The 14,594-nt window shown below is 40.9% G+C and overlaps 1 protein-coding gene across 1 annotated transcript in view; it reads left to right on the plus strand.

The window, feature by feature from the left end:
• Window positions 1-14,594, plus strand: part of csmd2 (CUB and Sushi multiple domains 2) — a 1,856,113-nt gene that overhangs the window by 1,188,126 nt on the left and 653,393 nt on the right. The window contains exon 9 of the mRNA XM_078566065.1: window positions 976-1,063. Coding sequence (XP_078422191.1) covers window positions 976-1,063 — 88 coding nt within the window. The remainder of the gene's footprint in view (window positions 1-975; window positions 1,064-14,594) is intronic.

A 14,594-nucleotide genomic window follows, 5' to 3' on the forward strand; every position in this document is an offset into this window, starting at 1 on the left:
AGGGGGGTGGGGTGGCCCTTATGATTTTGGTTTTCCAATTTTTCCCTTTTCAGTTAAAATTGGCTTACTTATTGCCAAGACAATGGGACCTTTACTCTCTTCTCGGGTTTGCAATGGTGCAAATGCTGTGCTAAAGTTGTGTTAGCATTGTCTAAACATTTCCTGACTAAACCTATTTTCCAAAAACTGCAGTTTGAAATTTGCTGAAGATGAATGTTAAATGATACTCACAGTAAGTGCTTGCCATGGATGAATGAGTCCAAGCTAGTCTTTTGCTTCAAGCTGTTTTATTCTCAAGACAGCTTTGCAGTGCAGCAAACTCTCCTGGTCCCTTGTACCCTGGGGTGTTAAAACTGTACCCATTTATACTATTTTGATAGGTGAACCAATGCCTGTCACCTGGTTTAACAAGTATTGTCTTAACAATGGAATTGCTATACAACGTAATTGCCAGTCAACAAGAAGATTGTCAAGCTCCAATAACAATGTAATTACTGATATATTGACACTGGAAACAAACATTTTGCAGGACAGAGCTATGGTTTTCATTTAATTTTTAAAAGCTTAAAGGTTTGCTCTTTTTGTCTTTCCGTTAATAGCCTTGATTTTTTTTTAAAGCTGGGATTTTACACCTGAATATATATATGCAAAAGAGCTGCATCACTCACTGTATGAGGAAGGTTGTTGGGAAAACTCAGTTATACATGTATCCCAAACTACAATCCCGCAAAATGTTGGCTTCCAGCAAGATTTGAACACCACAGAAGAACCGTCTTTTTTTTTAATGAGTCATTATTTAATTTGCCAGTAAGGGTTCGTGCTCCAAGATATTTTATTACTGACAGGACTTTTGAGCAATGCTGTATTTTCCTATTAATAAAGTAATGGTCATAGTTTGAAGGAATTGGAAGATTGATCACTGACAAAATTTATCTGTGTAATATGTTCACTCAATTTTATCAATTTTCTTCATAGTAACTCAAGCAGGGATGGCACAAGGATATAATATGTGTCCTGACCCAGGGGTTCCTGAATGGGGTAAAAGAACAGGTTTGGATTTCAGGTAAGAAGCTCCTGGATTGCAGTCAGCAGTTTCTGTGCATGTATATGTTTATCACTTGAAATATTTAATCCGAGTAATTATTTTAGAACTCTTTCTAATGCAGATCCTGTTCACTCCATTCAAGATGCAGAGAATGCAATGACAGGCAGAGAAGTAAGGTGTGAAATAGTGTAGGTTTAATTTGTGAAAGACTGATTCATATTACTTCCACAGCAATCTGCATTATATGTGATGTCAGTGTTGGAAAAACACTTTAGAGTATATCACTCCTAATGGTCTAAGTCATTGACTTTTCTTTGTATCTTTAAAGATGCTTTCAGACCAGAACCTCATAGATATTTCAGGGAAAAAAAGGGCAGGAAAAATTTGCAGGACCAAATACCTCAAAGTTAAATTTAATAATTAATAAAGAATTTCATGTTCAATTTTCTTGTATAAACCGCTTAGAATCTATGCAAATTGTACTGTAGCATTAACACAAATATTGTTGGAAATTGATTTCCCATTATTGGTCAAGGGTGATTTTCTAGACTATGAGAGAAAATCAGAATGTGAGTGAACCTCCACCTCCAGCACAGACTTTCTCATGTCCAGTGGCAGAGTATTATTGGCATTCTTGGGCACAGGACATTGACCTGTCCTTCGCAAGTAGAAATAGGACATTCAAAGAGGAACTATAAGGGGAGAAATAACTACAAACCGCAAGTATAAAGATTATTTGGCTCAAAAATTGTTGTAAAAGGCCAACCAACACAACCCACGGAATTTGCCCATGCCCATGTAATGTCGATGATATTTTGCCCTGCAAGTTGGTGCAAATATGAAATGGAAACAGCACAGAAACATTCAACGGGGCATCTGGGACCTGAATGAACAGGGCAAGCATTTGTGCATCTTCTTAACTAATCATTCTGAAATTAACTGCGCTATAAGACTGAACAAGGAAGCACAAGTTGAGTAGTGAATTCAATGTAAAATCAGGTGTGGAAAGCAAAATAAAGAGAGGAAAAGAGGATTGGATCGAGAGAGAGAAAAATGATAGAAAAAAATTTAAAATACCATTTTACTGTGCAAGTAAAAAAGCGTCACACTACTGAATACACTTAAATAAGGAGCAATATAGGAGATACCATTCTTGTGAAGCTACAGAGCAGCACATCTCGGACAGCGACTTCCCTTTTTCCACGTTTAATCACACATCTGTCTCCACCTGAAGTTGCTGTGGCATTTAATCAAAAATAATGATGAGCACTATTAGCCACGCTGTTACTTTGACAACAATATTTGGGCTAGAACAATTCTTTTCCTATGGATTTTGTTTGAAAATTCTGACAAAATCCTCAAAAGGATGTTCTGATAGGAAAAACTGTCGGGAAGCATCACTAACCATTCGAAGTATCTGACTCAGGAAACAAAAAAACACTGTGATTGAACTATAAAGTCCCTGCTGACCCATCCTTTGTTATGGATTTGTAACTTTAGGTTGGATTAAAACACTGGTATTTATAAAATGGCTGCAATTCTAATGCAGCTTCCATTTTTAATCCTCCTGCATTTAAGGCTGGCAAAGGGCTTTTTCACCCTAAATGTGGATCTGTGCTGCAAATGGATTTCAGATTGCTTGACAATCTGGATCGCTTTCTCAAGGGTTAGATCTTCCTTCGTTTAAAGCATGTCTGAGAGTGCATCGTTTACCACTCCTACAACTATTCAATCCCTGATTAGCTCAGATTGCAGGTTACCGTAATCACAGCCTTCAGCCATTCTGTACAGCTCATTAATGAAGGAGTCGACAGATTCTTCTGGCTGCTGGACACAGTTATTAAATTTAGCTCTTTCAAGGATTTTGTTACTTCTGAGGTTAAAATAAGCGTTGAATGATTTTAAAACTGCATAGAATTTTGAAGATGATTCATTGATTCCTTGTCTAGCTATTATATCATCAGGCTACCAAATAAAGCAGTGTTGTTCAGCTTCTATCTTTTTATCCAGACCTGAAGCAGTAATATATCTAAGAAATCTCTTTCTCCTGAGTCTTCAATTTTGTGATTGATCTGGGGCTTGGATAAGTCTAAATTGATCTGGAAGAGAGGATCCATGGTTAAAACGTTTAAATTGCAGGTTCAGCTTTAAGAGATTTCCGAAAATCCAAGGTGGTGCTGCTGTACGCCAAAGGGTTTTCGCATGCTTGTTGGTTTTGGTGGGCTCCCGCAGTAACAGTGTTCATGATCTCAGCATTTTTTTTTAAACACCAGCTGCCTGGATCAACTGGTGAGAGTCTCCCCCGCTTTGGCGCAATGTTTTTGGGTCTTGGAAGCGTCAAATTCTGGCTTGTGTTGAGCTTGTAAAGCCATCTACTCAGTCACGATTAATTTTTAATTCGTTTCTTTTTCTTTGTTCAAAGCGAACTTGGTCACCATGTGTTCAGGCGCTGACTCAGGAATTGGGTTTCTTGGACTGCAATTTAAATGGCAATTTCTGACCACAGCAGTATTTAATTTTTTTGCAGGACTTTTATTGTCCAGAATTTTTAAATTTGTAGCTCATCACTAGCTAGGTCTGCTGACTGGATTCAGTGGAGCTTTCTGCTGCAGTGAGGAATTTAATTTCTGCCTTCAGTTTCCAAGCCTTTCTTTGGAGCTTTTCTCTGGCGATTTCTTTCTGTGCCTTTGATTCTTGAGCTTTTCTTCAGGTCAGAATGCTTCTTTCAGCTTTTATTTCAGTTTTCCAGGATTTTTAATTTCTTCTGCAGTATCTACGAGGTAATGAGTCATTCTATTTGCTGCCACCATGATGTTGGGCGCAGTTCAATAGGTCTTATTAAGGTATTCTTAGTCTTAGGTAGTTCAACAGTAAGTATTAACTACTATAATCTATACACATAAGTACAGTAAAGATCCAAGCTAGGAACTGTCTCTTTGATTGCTTCTGCACATGACTCTGTCCAACACTACACTGACCCCGAGGTGTGGATCATGTGTTCTCTTGCATCACTGTGTGGGAGGTACTGGACTCAGTCCCACATTAACCCTTTATGTACCAGACCCTTATACTACAAATTTCATGATTCTTCAGTAAATTGCAGATAGGTATTGAAGATTGCCGAGTACTACTTGAAGGAAATTAACTTAAAAGTTAACCATGTGGATTTAGGTAATATTCATTCCCCTTTGACTAAAGAGGATCCTTTTGCCACATGGTACATTGCATTGTGAAAGTGAGAAAGAGAGATATATATTTGTACTCTATCAGACATTTTATGCCATGGATTTTCTGATTGTGAGATTGCCTGCAAAAGTCATAGATGATATTCTAAAGTGCTTGGACCCAAAGCACAACTCTGCCTGTTGTTGCACCTTGTTTAACAGTGAATACTAGAAATGGCTATTGTTGATATTGGGAAACAAATGTTCAATGTGATCATGTTATATGGCATTTGTATGTGCTGTTTTAGAACAACAGTAACCAGCATTTAAAATAGACTTAAAACAGAAGGTATAGGAAGGTGTTAAATCTGTGGCAATAATGATGACAATTGTTTCTGGGTTTAAATTCACAAACTCAGAGCTGCCATACAGATGACTAATATGGGAAGTGGAAATATTAAAGCTATTTAGAAGTGGATGCTTTTTGAATGTCCTGGAGCATTGTTCTGACAGAGAAGAGAAAGGTTTACTCCACATCTATAGTGTGCTGTATTGGGCCTGCAAGAGTTTGTTAATGACACTGGATTCCCTAACTGATTAAAAATTCATACAATATTCATCAAAAAACATAAATATAATAATAACAATAATAATTTCCATTTATACAACATTTTTAGATTTAAAAAATGGGCATGGAACCAAACAGGAGATACTGGGAAATGAGGCCAAAATTTTGGTAATAGAAAGTGGTACAAAGTGAGAGGGGGATGTGCAAGAGGCCAGAGTTGGAGGAGGTAAGACTTCACTTAGAAGAGGGAGTTGTATGTCTAGAGGAGTTAACAGAGGTAGGTAAAAGGAAGGCTACAAAGAGATTTAAATACAAAGATAATAATTTAAGAGCTGGACTTCTGTGGAGTTGTGCCAACTTGAAAATGGTGGGCGGCACCTGGATGAGGAAGTCCTGCACCTATTTCCAGCAGGTCCCAATTTTGCCAGCAGGAGGTAGGGTGTGGGCCATGAATCATACAGGCAGGAAACCTGAACTCAGCATGGCCATTTGATATTAGTGCTGAGTTTCACTAGAACCCATTTTTGTTGTTCTAAGGGCCTTAACCACATTGTGGGAACCATAATTTTATGGAGGAGGCATAACCGCTTGTGAAGAGTGGCTAAGGTCTGATTAAGTATGATGATCTGAAGTTATTTAAATCCCAACTCTTTAAAAATGAAAAAGAAACAGGCTGCAGCTGTCAGGTAGAGTAAAAAAGCAAACACTCACTGATGGATTGCATTGATTGACAGGTCATCTGGTATAGCTTTGAAAAAAATATTATCTGTTCCCACGCTGACATAGACTTCATTATTGACATTTCCCAAGGGTTGTTATTACAGCTGAGACCATTATGAATGCATGGCAGAGGTTCATCTCAGTGGAACGGGGTGGGGGTGGTTGAGTTCACATTTTATTGATAGTTTTAAGAGGCTATTAAAGGATTATCTGTCTTTGTTGTAGTCACAGCATATACATTTGTTTTTTTCTACAACAGATTGACCACTTGAGGGGATTTAAAATTGTTGAATGTGTTTCATGAATGAGAGGTTTTTTTCAGTATCATATGTGTATGAGTGAGAGCTCTATTAGATTGTTCAAATTTTAATTTCTTTTCATCTCTCCATGGCTCCTGAGGTCTTCCCATAGTGGATATTTGGTGGCTGGATATAAAGGTGGCATGGGGAATATAGGGGGCATGGAGGTAACATGGGGGTATAAGGGGCATGGAGGTGGTATGGGTGGCATGAGGGTATGAGGAAATATGCAAGAATGGAGGTGGCACAGGAGTCTGAGTGGGCATAAGAGTGGCATTGGAGTATGAGGAGATATACAGGGCCAAAGTCTCAAAGAGCCAAAGTGGGTCTTCTAACCAGCCTGCCTCAACCTCCACACAATGTGCTCCCTTCCCCCTGCCCAAGCCCCACCCACCCCATGCATGCATCTTGTCATTTCCATGAAAGCAGACCTATTGAGTCAGGAGATTTCCTCAAAGGTGAAAATCTGGCCTGTCTGAGATTGTCAGAGATGTTATGGTAGCTTTGGACTAAAATAGAGAATTAATATTTATGAGGCATTGGAGACATGAAATATAAAGAAATGATGGAAGATCTTTCATTATATAGTGTTGCTCATGTCCTCAGGATGTCGCAATGTGCTTTACAGCAAATGATAGGCGTCAAGCGGTATGGGGAGAGAGTGGGAGTATGGCGTTGAGATAAAAGATCAGCCATGATCATATTGAACGGCAGAGCAGGCTCCAAGGGCCGAATGACCTACTCCTGCTCCTATTTTTCAATGTTTCTAAATGTCTTGAAAATGTAGCTACTGTTCTCATGGTAGCCATTTTGCAGACTGTAAGATCCCATAAAAAGCAAAGCGATTAGCTAAACTACTTTATTGATGTTAGTTAAGGGGTAAATGTTGTTCAGGATACCGGGAGAACTCCTCTACTTTTCTTCGAATAGTGCCATGGGAGCTTTTATATCACCTGAGCTAACAGACGGGGCCTCATCTGTAAGCCTCTTCTGAAGAAAGGCACATCTAGAAAATGCCCTTGAGTGCTTTACTGGGTAGTCCAGTTTATCAAATGCGGAGGTAGGACTTCTGACTAAGACGTGGGAATGCCATAATTCAACTAAGGTTGAGATTTTGAATAATAATAAAATGACACTATTATATCGCTACGTTCACTTACTGGATTAATGTAATTGTTCAGTAATTCAAATCTTCTGTATCTATTGGATTAATATTTCTACCATGTTTGTAGTGATGTTTGTCAATTCTCATGAGTTGTGATGCATATTCACTGTTTTGCAGTCAAACAAATAGAATTCTGCGGATGTGTACTTAAACATGACACAGAGCTTTGCATGTGTGTATTTAAATACGAACTAAGCTCCACACATGTGAATTTAGGAACATAGAAACCAGAGTAAGTCATTTGGCCCCACAAGCCTGTTCAGCCATTCAGTGAAAACATGGCTGACTGCGACCTAACTCTATATACCTCGATACCTTTTGTTAACAAAGATCTATCAATTTCAGATATAAAATTAACAAGTGGTCTAGCATCAATTGCCATTTGCGGGTGGGAGTTCCAAACTGACCCCACCCTTTGTGTGTGGAAGTATTTCCTAATTGCACTCCTGGCTCTAATTTGTAAATTATGCTTCTAGTCCTAGACTTCCCAATGAGTAGAAATAGTTTTTCTCTATCCAATTAATATTGTGAAAACTTTGGTCAAATCACCCATTAATCTTCTATATTCGAGGGAATACAACCCTAGCTTGTGTAATCTCTCCTCATGATGTAGCCCCTGGAGACCAGAGGCCAAATTTTCATGCTTCCACCTGCATTGGAACAGAGGTGGAAGGGATTTAAAAATAGCAAGTGGGACCCGATTCCAGGATTGATGCCACCATTCCAGTTTTGTGGCATTTTTAACGGTGCAGGTAGCAAGCCTGCACTCGACACTTTCCAGCTCCATTGCAGAGGTGGGCCCAAAACAGGCCTGACTCCATTTTCATGGAGTTGGGCATGTTTTTGGAGGTAACATGGTACCTCAGAGGAGTTGTGAACCATGGGGGAACCAAATTTGGAGTTGGGAACCTTTTGACAGGTAAATTCAAAAGGTGTTGACAACTTTGTGTAATGGTGTATGATAAGTTAAATATGTATTTAATGCAGTCATTGATGAAAGGGGTTTACTGAGAAAAGGTAAGTGACCTTTAAATTGACCAGCATTGTAAAAATGGGCAAGTTTTCAAATGCATTGGAGTACATTAGCCAATGAATAAAGTGCTCTTCTGCATTGAAAAGTATTGATATTCAGATTTGACTGTCAGTTTCCCCCCATGATTTAACCTTCTCTTTGATGTGTGGAAGCAGGGGAACAGATGGTAGAGCTCTGTCAAAGACTTTAAAGGTTTTAATGTAATCAGTTCTAGAAGTTTTGTTTACAAATCTGTGCAATGAATTTCCATTATGAATACTTGGATGAGCTCCAAACCCCATAAATGGATTTAGCTCAGCAGGGATTATTGACACAGTTGTCAAGGGGACTATGAATTTATTTCTTTTTTCAATTTCATGACCATTTCATATCAAAATCTTCAGATGGTTTTTGAATGACTGTGCATTTTGACCATTTCATGAGCATCTCAAATACTTCCCAATGTGGTTATAGAGTTCAAGATTTCTCTTTATGCTGGATACTTAGGTGAGTGTGCATCGGGGATGTGGCGGGGTGCGGGTGGGTTAGGGGGTATGGCAGTGCGTAAGTAGGCATGGGGGTGAAAGGGTATTGGAGATGATGAGTGGGCTAGTGAGGTAAGGGTATGGGTATGATTGAGGGGATGAGTGTATAGAAGGGTCATGGGGGAATCATAGGCATAAGGAGGGTATGGGGGTTGTGGAGGGGTAAGAGGGGTTAATGGTGGGTGAGGGGGGTAGGGGGTGAGGTTGTGGAGGGCTTCTAACTCAGCTACTCGCCTGGACCATGTCCGAGTGAATGGAGGAGGGCCTTCTAACTTGCCAACCTTGGCATCTGTCCATCTGCTTCTGGAAGTGGCGGTCTCAACTCCAGCCCATCCCCTCTACCACCCAATGAAAAAAAGGTGGGCGGGCTGGAAGTGGGATTGCAGTGCTGGGCAATGGCCAAACTTGTGATTCCTGCCTCAAAGATGAAAATCCGGGCCCAGGCATCATTCTGCTAAATCTACCCTGCACTCTGCAGGACCAATATATCCTTCCTAAGGTAAGCTGCCTAGAACTGCCCACAGCACTTGAGGTCTGGTCTAACCAGGGTTTTTCATAGCATCTTTGCTAACTTTTGACCCTGCGCTGCCTCCCACACACTTGTGCCTGATATCTCACCACATGCAAGTCGCTCATCTATCCTAACCTCTAAAATACATGCTGTATCACTCTCTGGTGGCTGCATATGGAAGGTCAAATGACTGTATCTCTTTTATCTTCACTATTTTGTTCCTCTTTCTCCACTGACTGGAAAGGTTCTCATGTATCTGAAATGAAGAAAAAGGACAAGAGCTGCAGTGTGGTGAGGGGAGAGGAGAAAGTAATAAGCGTGTGCCAGCACCATCTGCTGTTTGTGAGGCAGAAGAGCTTGTGGAATGAGAGAGAGGTGGGATTCAGAGAGGAGGAATAGGGATGTAGATACCCTCATCATCAATCCCTCCAGTCCTAGCACTAAACACGACCTCAGTGCTGCACCCTTTCCATGATGGCCGACACTGTATCCTCCATGGAGATTAAAACATGTGGCACGATTTTCCTCCTCACATTCTTTGCTGCTGCACAATGTAATGTGCTACCTTCCCCTGCAAGAAAGAGGGAAGTGTGTCAGTGAGTGTCCTCCATTTTGTTTGAATGATGTGGTTGTCTTGGTTGCATAGCTACTAGTGTGTGCGAGCTGCGAGTGGTCAGTGCGGGGTTTGCAACTGTGCTAAGCCTATGAGGCTGAGGTGAAGCATATGAATGTTTAAGATTTATTTTTTAGGTTGTCTTCAGGGGCAGGGCTGCTCCTTTGGCCTTGCAACAAAGCCTTGCACCTCCCTTGCAACAGGCTACAGCCCTCCCTTCCCAAGTGCAGCCAGACATCCCCTCCTCTAATCATGACCCTGGCCTCAATCACTCTACCCCCCCAATCGCGGTCCCAACCTCAGCCTCAACCCCTTGCCACCACTCTGAAGTGCCCCCACTCAATCGCAGCCCTGAATCTAGCCTTTCTCACTCCTTCCAATCACGGCCCTGACTTCAGCCTCCAATCCCTTGACTCACTGAAATGCTACCCTTCTCCTTTCAACTGTAGCCCCGAACTTAATGCCCATTAACTTTTAGCTATCAGATAGGAGACTATAGCTTCTTTTTTAATGAAACCCTGCCATTAAGATCAGCAAGGCCTTTTAAGGCCCAGGCATTTCCAAATTTTGCATGTGCTGCTTTAGTCCAGGCCCAACTCCCCTTTCCATTAATGTCAGGCCAGAATGCCAAAAGGCTGTTTGGCAGTAGATGCCTCACAGCTGAACCCAATCCAATCCTCACCTAATGTCCATCCACACACAGTGGAAGGAAGAGCCCTGCATGATTTTCCCATGTCTAACCCAGGCACACTGAGTCCAGTTGTAATGTTGCAACTGTTACCCCAACTGAGATTAGCTAGTTTGCCACAGACCCGGAACTAAACCTGAATATTTAATGCTCTGGGTGGATCAGCAAACATTTATTCCAATCCAACAAAGCCTCATGATACACAGGCTATGAAAACTCCAATTGATTGCTTATCTGGGAGATGTTCTGTTGCCAGAAATATATTCTCACCCTAGCCTAACAGATGGACTTTTTAAAACTACAGTGAGACCAGATGACACACTTTGTGAAACTGTTCAACAAAAAACAAATCAATTGCTAGAAATTTGCCAAGTCCTTATACCATTTTTACAGTAGAAATTGGTAACGTTTATTGATGTAAGATCCTTCCCGTGAATCTCACCTCTCTCCTTTTTGCCAATAGACTTAAGTTTCACCTGCCAGTGATTGAAGGAATGGGACATATTCACTGTTTTCAAGGGAGAATAGAAATCCTGAAGGAAAACATACCATGACAAGTGAAGAGGGCACTTAGCAGACCGCATACCTCTGCTACACTGTGTTTGCTCAACGTTATTACAATAACACAATTCTTTCTTATGGCTCTTTCCTGCCTGGTCAACACTCTGCAACTGTAAGCTGAAAGAAATATATATTTATTCAGAGCCTCCGTGTCACTGAGGAGGCTTCAGACCAATCCAAATCCAACAACCTGCTCTGAAAACTATGTTCGCATTTTGACAGCTGAGACAATCCACAACATTCTAAAATAATCAACAACATTCTAAATGAAATGACCCACGATATTTCCCAATATCTCCCAATGTATCTCCCAATGTTAACGGATCCTTTAAAAACAAATCCAGGATCCAGATCCACATCCACATCTTCGCCAAAAACTAATCAGTTATTTCTTGGGCCATGCCCAATCCATGTACAGAATGTTGTTGAAATCCGTCCATTGGTTTTTGAGATTTTCTGTTTATAGAAAAACAGACTAACAGAGAGGGACGAAAATATTACCAGTGCAATATACAAATAATTTTACAATGTCAGGTCTTAGGACACCATTTTCATATTCTGACTGCATTTTGGTGGTGCTATAGATGACTTACAACCCTTTTAATGCATAATTTATGTATTTCTCTGTCCTTAATGTAACACAAATCTAACAATTAACTAAATGAAATAAATTTCTGCTAAATTAAATCAAATCTATTTATAATTTCATAATAGATAGAAGGAAAAAATTAAGCTTATACTGTAACATACAAAACAATTATATTTCATACAAAAGCAAAGCATTTTGGACACTGGAAAAGTAAAATAAAAATTGAAAATGCTGGAAATACTTAGCAGGTCAAGTCAACATCTGTAAAGGGAAAAATAGGAGTTAAATGTTCCAGTTCCGTGACCTTTCACTGGGACAGGGAAAAGTTAGAAATGTAATAGGTTTCAAGCAAGTGAAAGTGGGGAGAGTGGAAAAAGAACAAATGTAAACGTATGTGAAAGGGTGAAAGACAGGAAAGATTAAATGACAGAAGAATTGGTTGTGCAGAGCCAAAGGGAGCAGTAAAGGGATAAGTAAAGAAACAAAAGCTATGTCTAGAGGAGTGCCTCAGTGAGATTTCTGCGCTCTTTTGCGTGCATGCGCGAGAGAGCACAGGCCCCCCCACTCCCCCCTCCCCCAACCCACACAGGTAGCGCTGAGCGCTCCCAGCCATGCATCACGCTAGGCGGGCCTTAATTGGCCCGCCCACGTAAAATGGTGGTGTGCAGCTGATCGCAGGTGGCGATCGGCTCCGCGCCTGCTCCTGACCGGCCCGCCCGACATGCAGAAAATTCTCCCCAATGTCTTTGAAATAGAATTCCAGACATTCCATAATATTGCCCAATATTAATGGATGGGGTGACTTATGTGGAATTGGTTCCGACTGAGTGCAGCTGTCATGCATTCAATTTTAAATTTTAAAGTCAGTTCTTTTGCCTTATTTTAATGAAAGAAGCAAAGTCGAACATGCATTCTTTGAAGTAAACAGAACATGCATATTTTAACACTGATTTGCTGTTTTGTTTAAGTACATTAGTTAGACAAATTTCACAATAATGGGCTGAAGCTTTCTTCGTTTACCTGAAAATCCCGCAACCAGGGCTGAACATGAGAGGCTGACTCCAGGGCAGCATATTGCTGTCACCATCCAACTAAGGACAGTGGCCTGACCCCAAGAGCTTCCAGCCCAATTAGGGGACCAGCAGACAGGCTCCCAGCAATTGGTCGGTGCGGGGGGGCGGGGTGCAGTGGTGATGGTGGTGGGGTTCATGGTGTGCCAGCAGCGCCACTGTTGAAGGCACCATTGCTACAAGTGGGTCCCTCCGTCAGCCATGGAGCAAAATCATGAGGGCCCCACACCCCAGAACCTGCTGGGAAGTCACCAGGGTTTACCTGGCGGTCTCCCCTTGCAATGGTGGGCCTTCCCAAACACAGGCAAAATGCCAGTGGAGGCAGGAAGGGAGGGGCCCTTAAATGTGCACTTAAACAGTTCAATTGGCCGCCCTGGGGCGGCTTCACCACCAAAGTTCCTGCCATGGCGGCTCCCTCCTGATGCTATCCCCTGCTTATTACTAGCCCTCCCACCTCCTAGCATGCTTCTAATGGGCCAGGAATGTTCAGCCCTGTGCTACTATACTGCTCATTGTATGGTGAGAGTTTTCTTCAAAGTTTCCTCATGTTGCATAGTATATGTCCTGGATCTTATGGAGAAACACTTTATTGGTAGATGAGAGAACTATTTCCAAAGTTGTATTCTCCAGAATTCAAATTAGAAGTGAAGAGGGTAATGGCCAAGATCTTTGCTTTAGAGGCGATTTGGTTTCTAGATTCTTGTTCTATAATCTATGCAATTAGCAGGCTGTAGAATTGTTTGGCCTTAGGTACTCCAAAGATAAAGATTCCCTGTGTATTTCACAAGGCTTGTGGATCGATTTGTGGATGAAGTGAAACTACATGAACATGGAGCTGCTCAAACGTTCCCAGGAATCTTCAGACAGGAAATAACAGAAGAAAGTAGTTGCGTTTCTATAACACCTTTTTTGAAGATTGAGGTCCCAAAGCAATTTCACTGCCAATGAAATACTTCTGTAATGTCATCACTGTTGTAATATAGGCAAGCAATTTTCACACAGCTAGGTCACCCAAACTGAATGGAGGTAAATGACCAAATAAAGTATTTTGGTGTCAGTGTTTGAGGACACTGGGAAAACTCTCTTGCATTTCCTCAGATAGTACAGTTTGATCCTTTACATTTCCCTAAAAGGGCAGCTGGAGCCTCAATTAAAAGTCTCAATTGAAAGGTGGCACTTCTTCAGCACTTGTTTGTAAGTTAGAATATGTGTATGCGCTAAAGTGCTGTGGTGAGATTTGAACCTGTAATCGTCTCACTCAAAGGGCAAACCAGCTACCATCAAGTGAACGCTATTGACAGTAGCACTCCTCTCAAAGACTTAAATCCTATTTAAAGGGTTTTTCCAACAGTATTACTCTATAGACTAAAACAGGTTATGATTCATGACGTGCAATCTAAGGTCATAGTTATACTGGTCTCAGCTGTGCAATGTAATGTGCAGTTGGCAGACCTAAGTCATGTATTGACATACTTGCACAGAGCTCCAATCATAGAAGGGTTTTTTTTTCCTTATACCCTTTAAAGGATTAAAGGATTGCTAACATTATATATTCCAAACAAAGTGTTTTTATTTCCCTGATGCACATCTAAAATTGCAAAAGAATTATTGAGTTATAGAGTTTACCATCATCCACAAACAACTAAAATGCTTTGGCCTCGGTGTACAGAAACAAAAATGGATAGATGGGTAAGCAATCAGTGATAGGACTGTAATATTTAAATAATCTCCAAAAAAGTTAATCTCTCTAAAAATGTTGAAATAAAATGGTTAACCTAGAAGTCCTCATCAAGAAACAATCTGCAGACAAATATGTGTTATCTAATGTCCTTTAGGGAAGGAAATCTGCTGTCCTTACCTGGTCTGGCCTACATGTGACTCCAGACCCACAGTAATGTGGTTGACTCTTAAATGCCCTCTCTAATGGCCTAGCAAGCCACTCAGTTATAACAAACTGCAACAAAGACACAAAAAAGGGATGAAACCAGACCAGCCACCCGGCAAATTAAAACACTTCCGAGGCACCGGAAATGATAATGGCAGT

The sequence above is a fragment of the Cetorhinus maximus genome, chromosome 21, assembly GCF_964194155.1.
Source record: "Cetorhinus maximus chromosome 21, sCetMax3.hap1.1, whole genome shotgun sequence".
Taxonomy (NCBI): domain Eukaryota; kingdom Metazoa; phylum Chordata; class Chondrichthyes; order Lamniformes; family Cetorhinidae; genus Cetorhinus; species Cetorhinus maximus.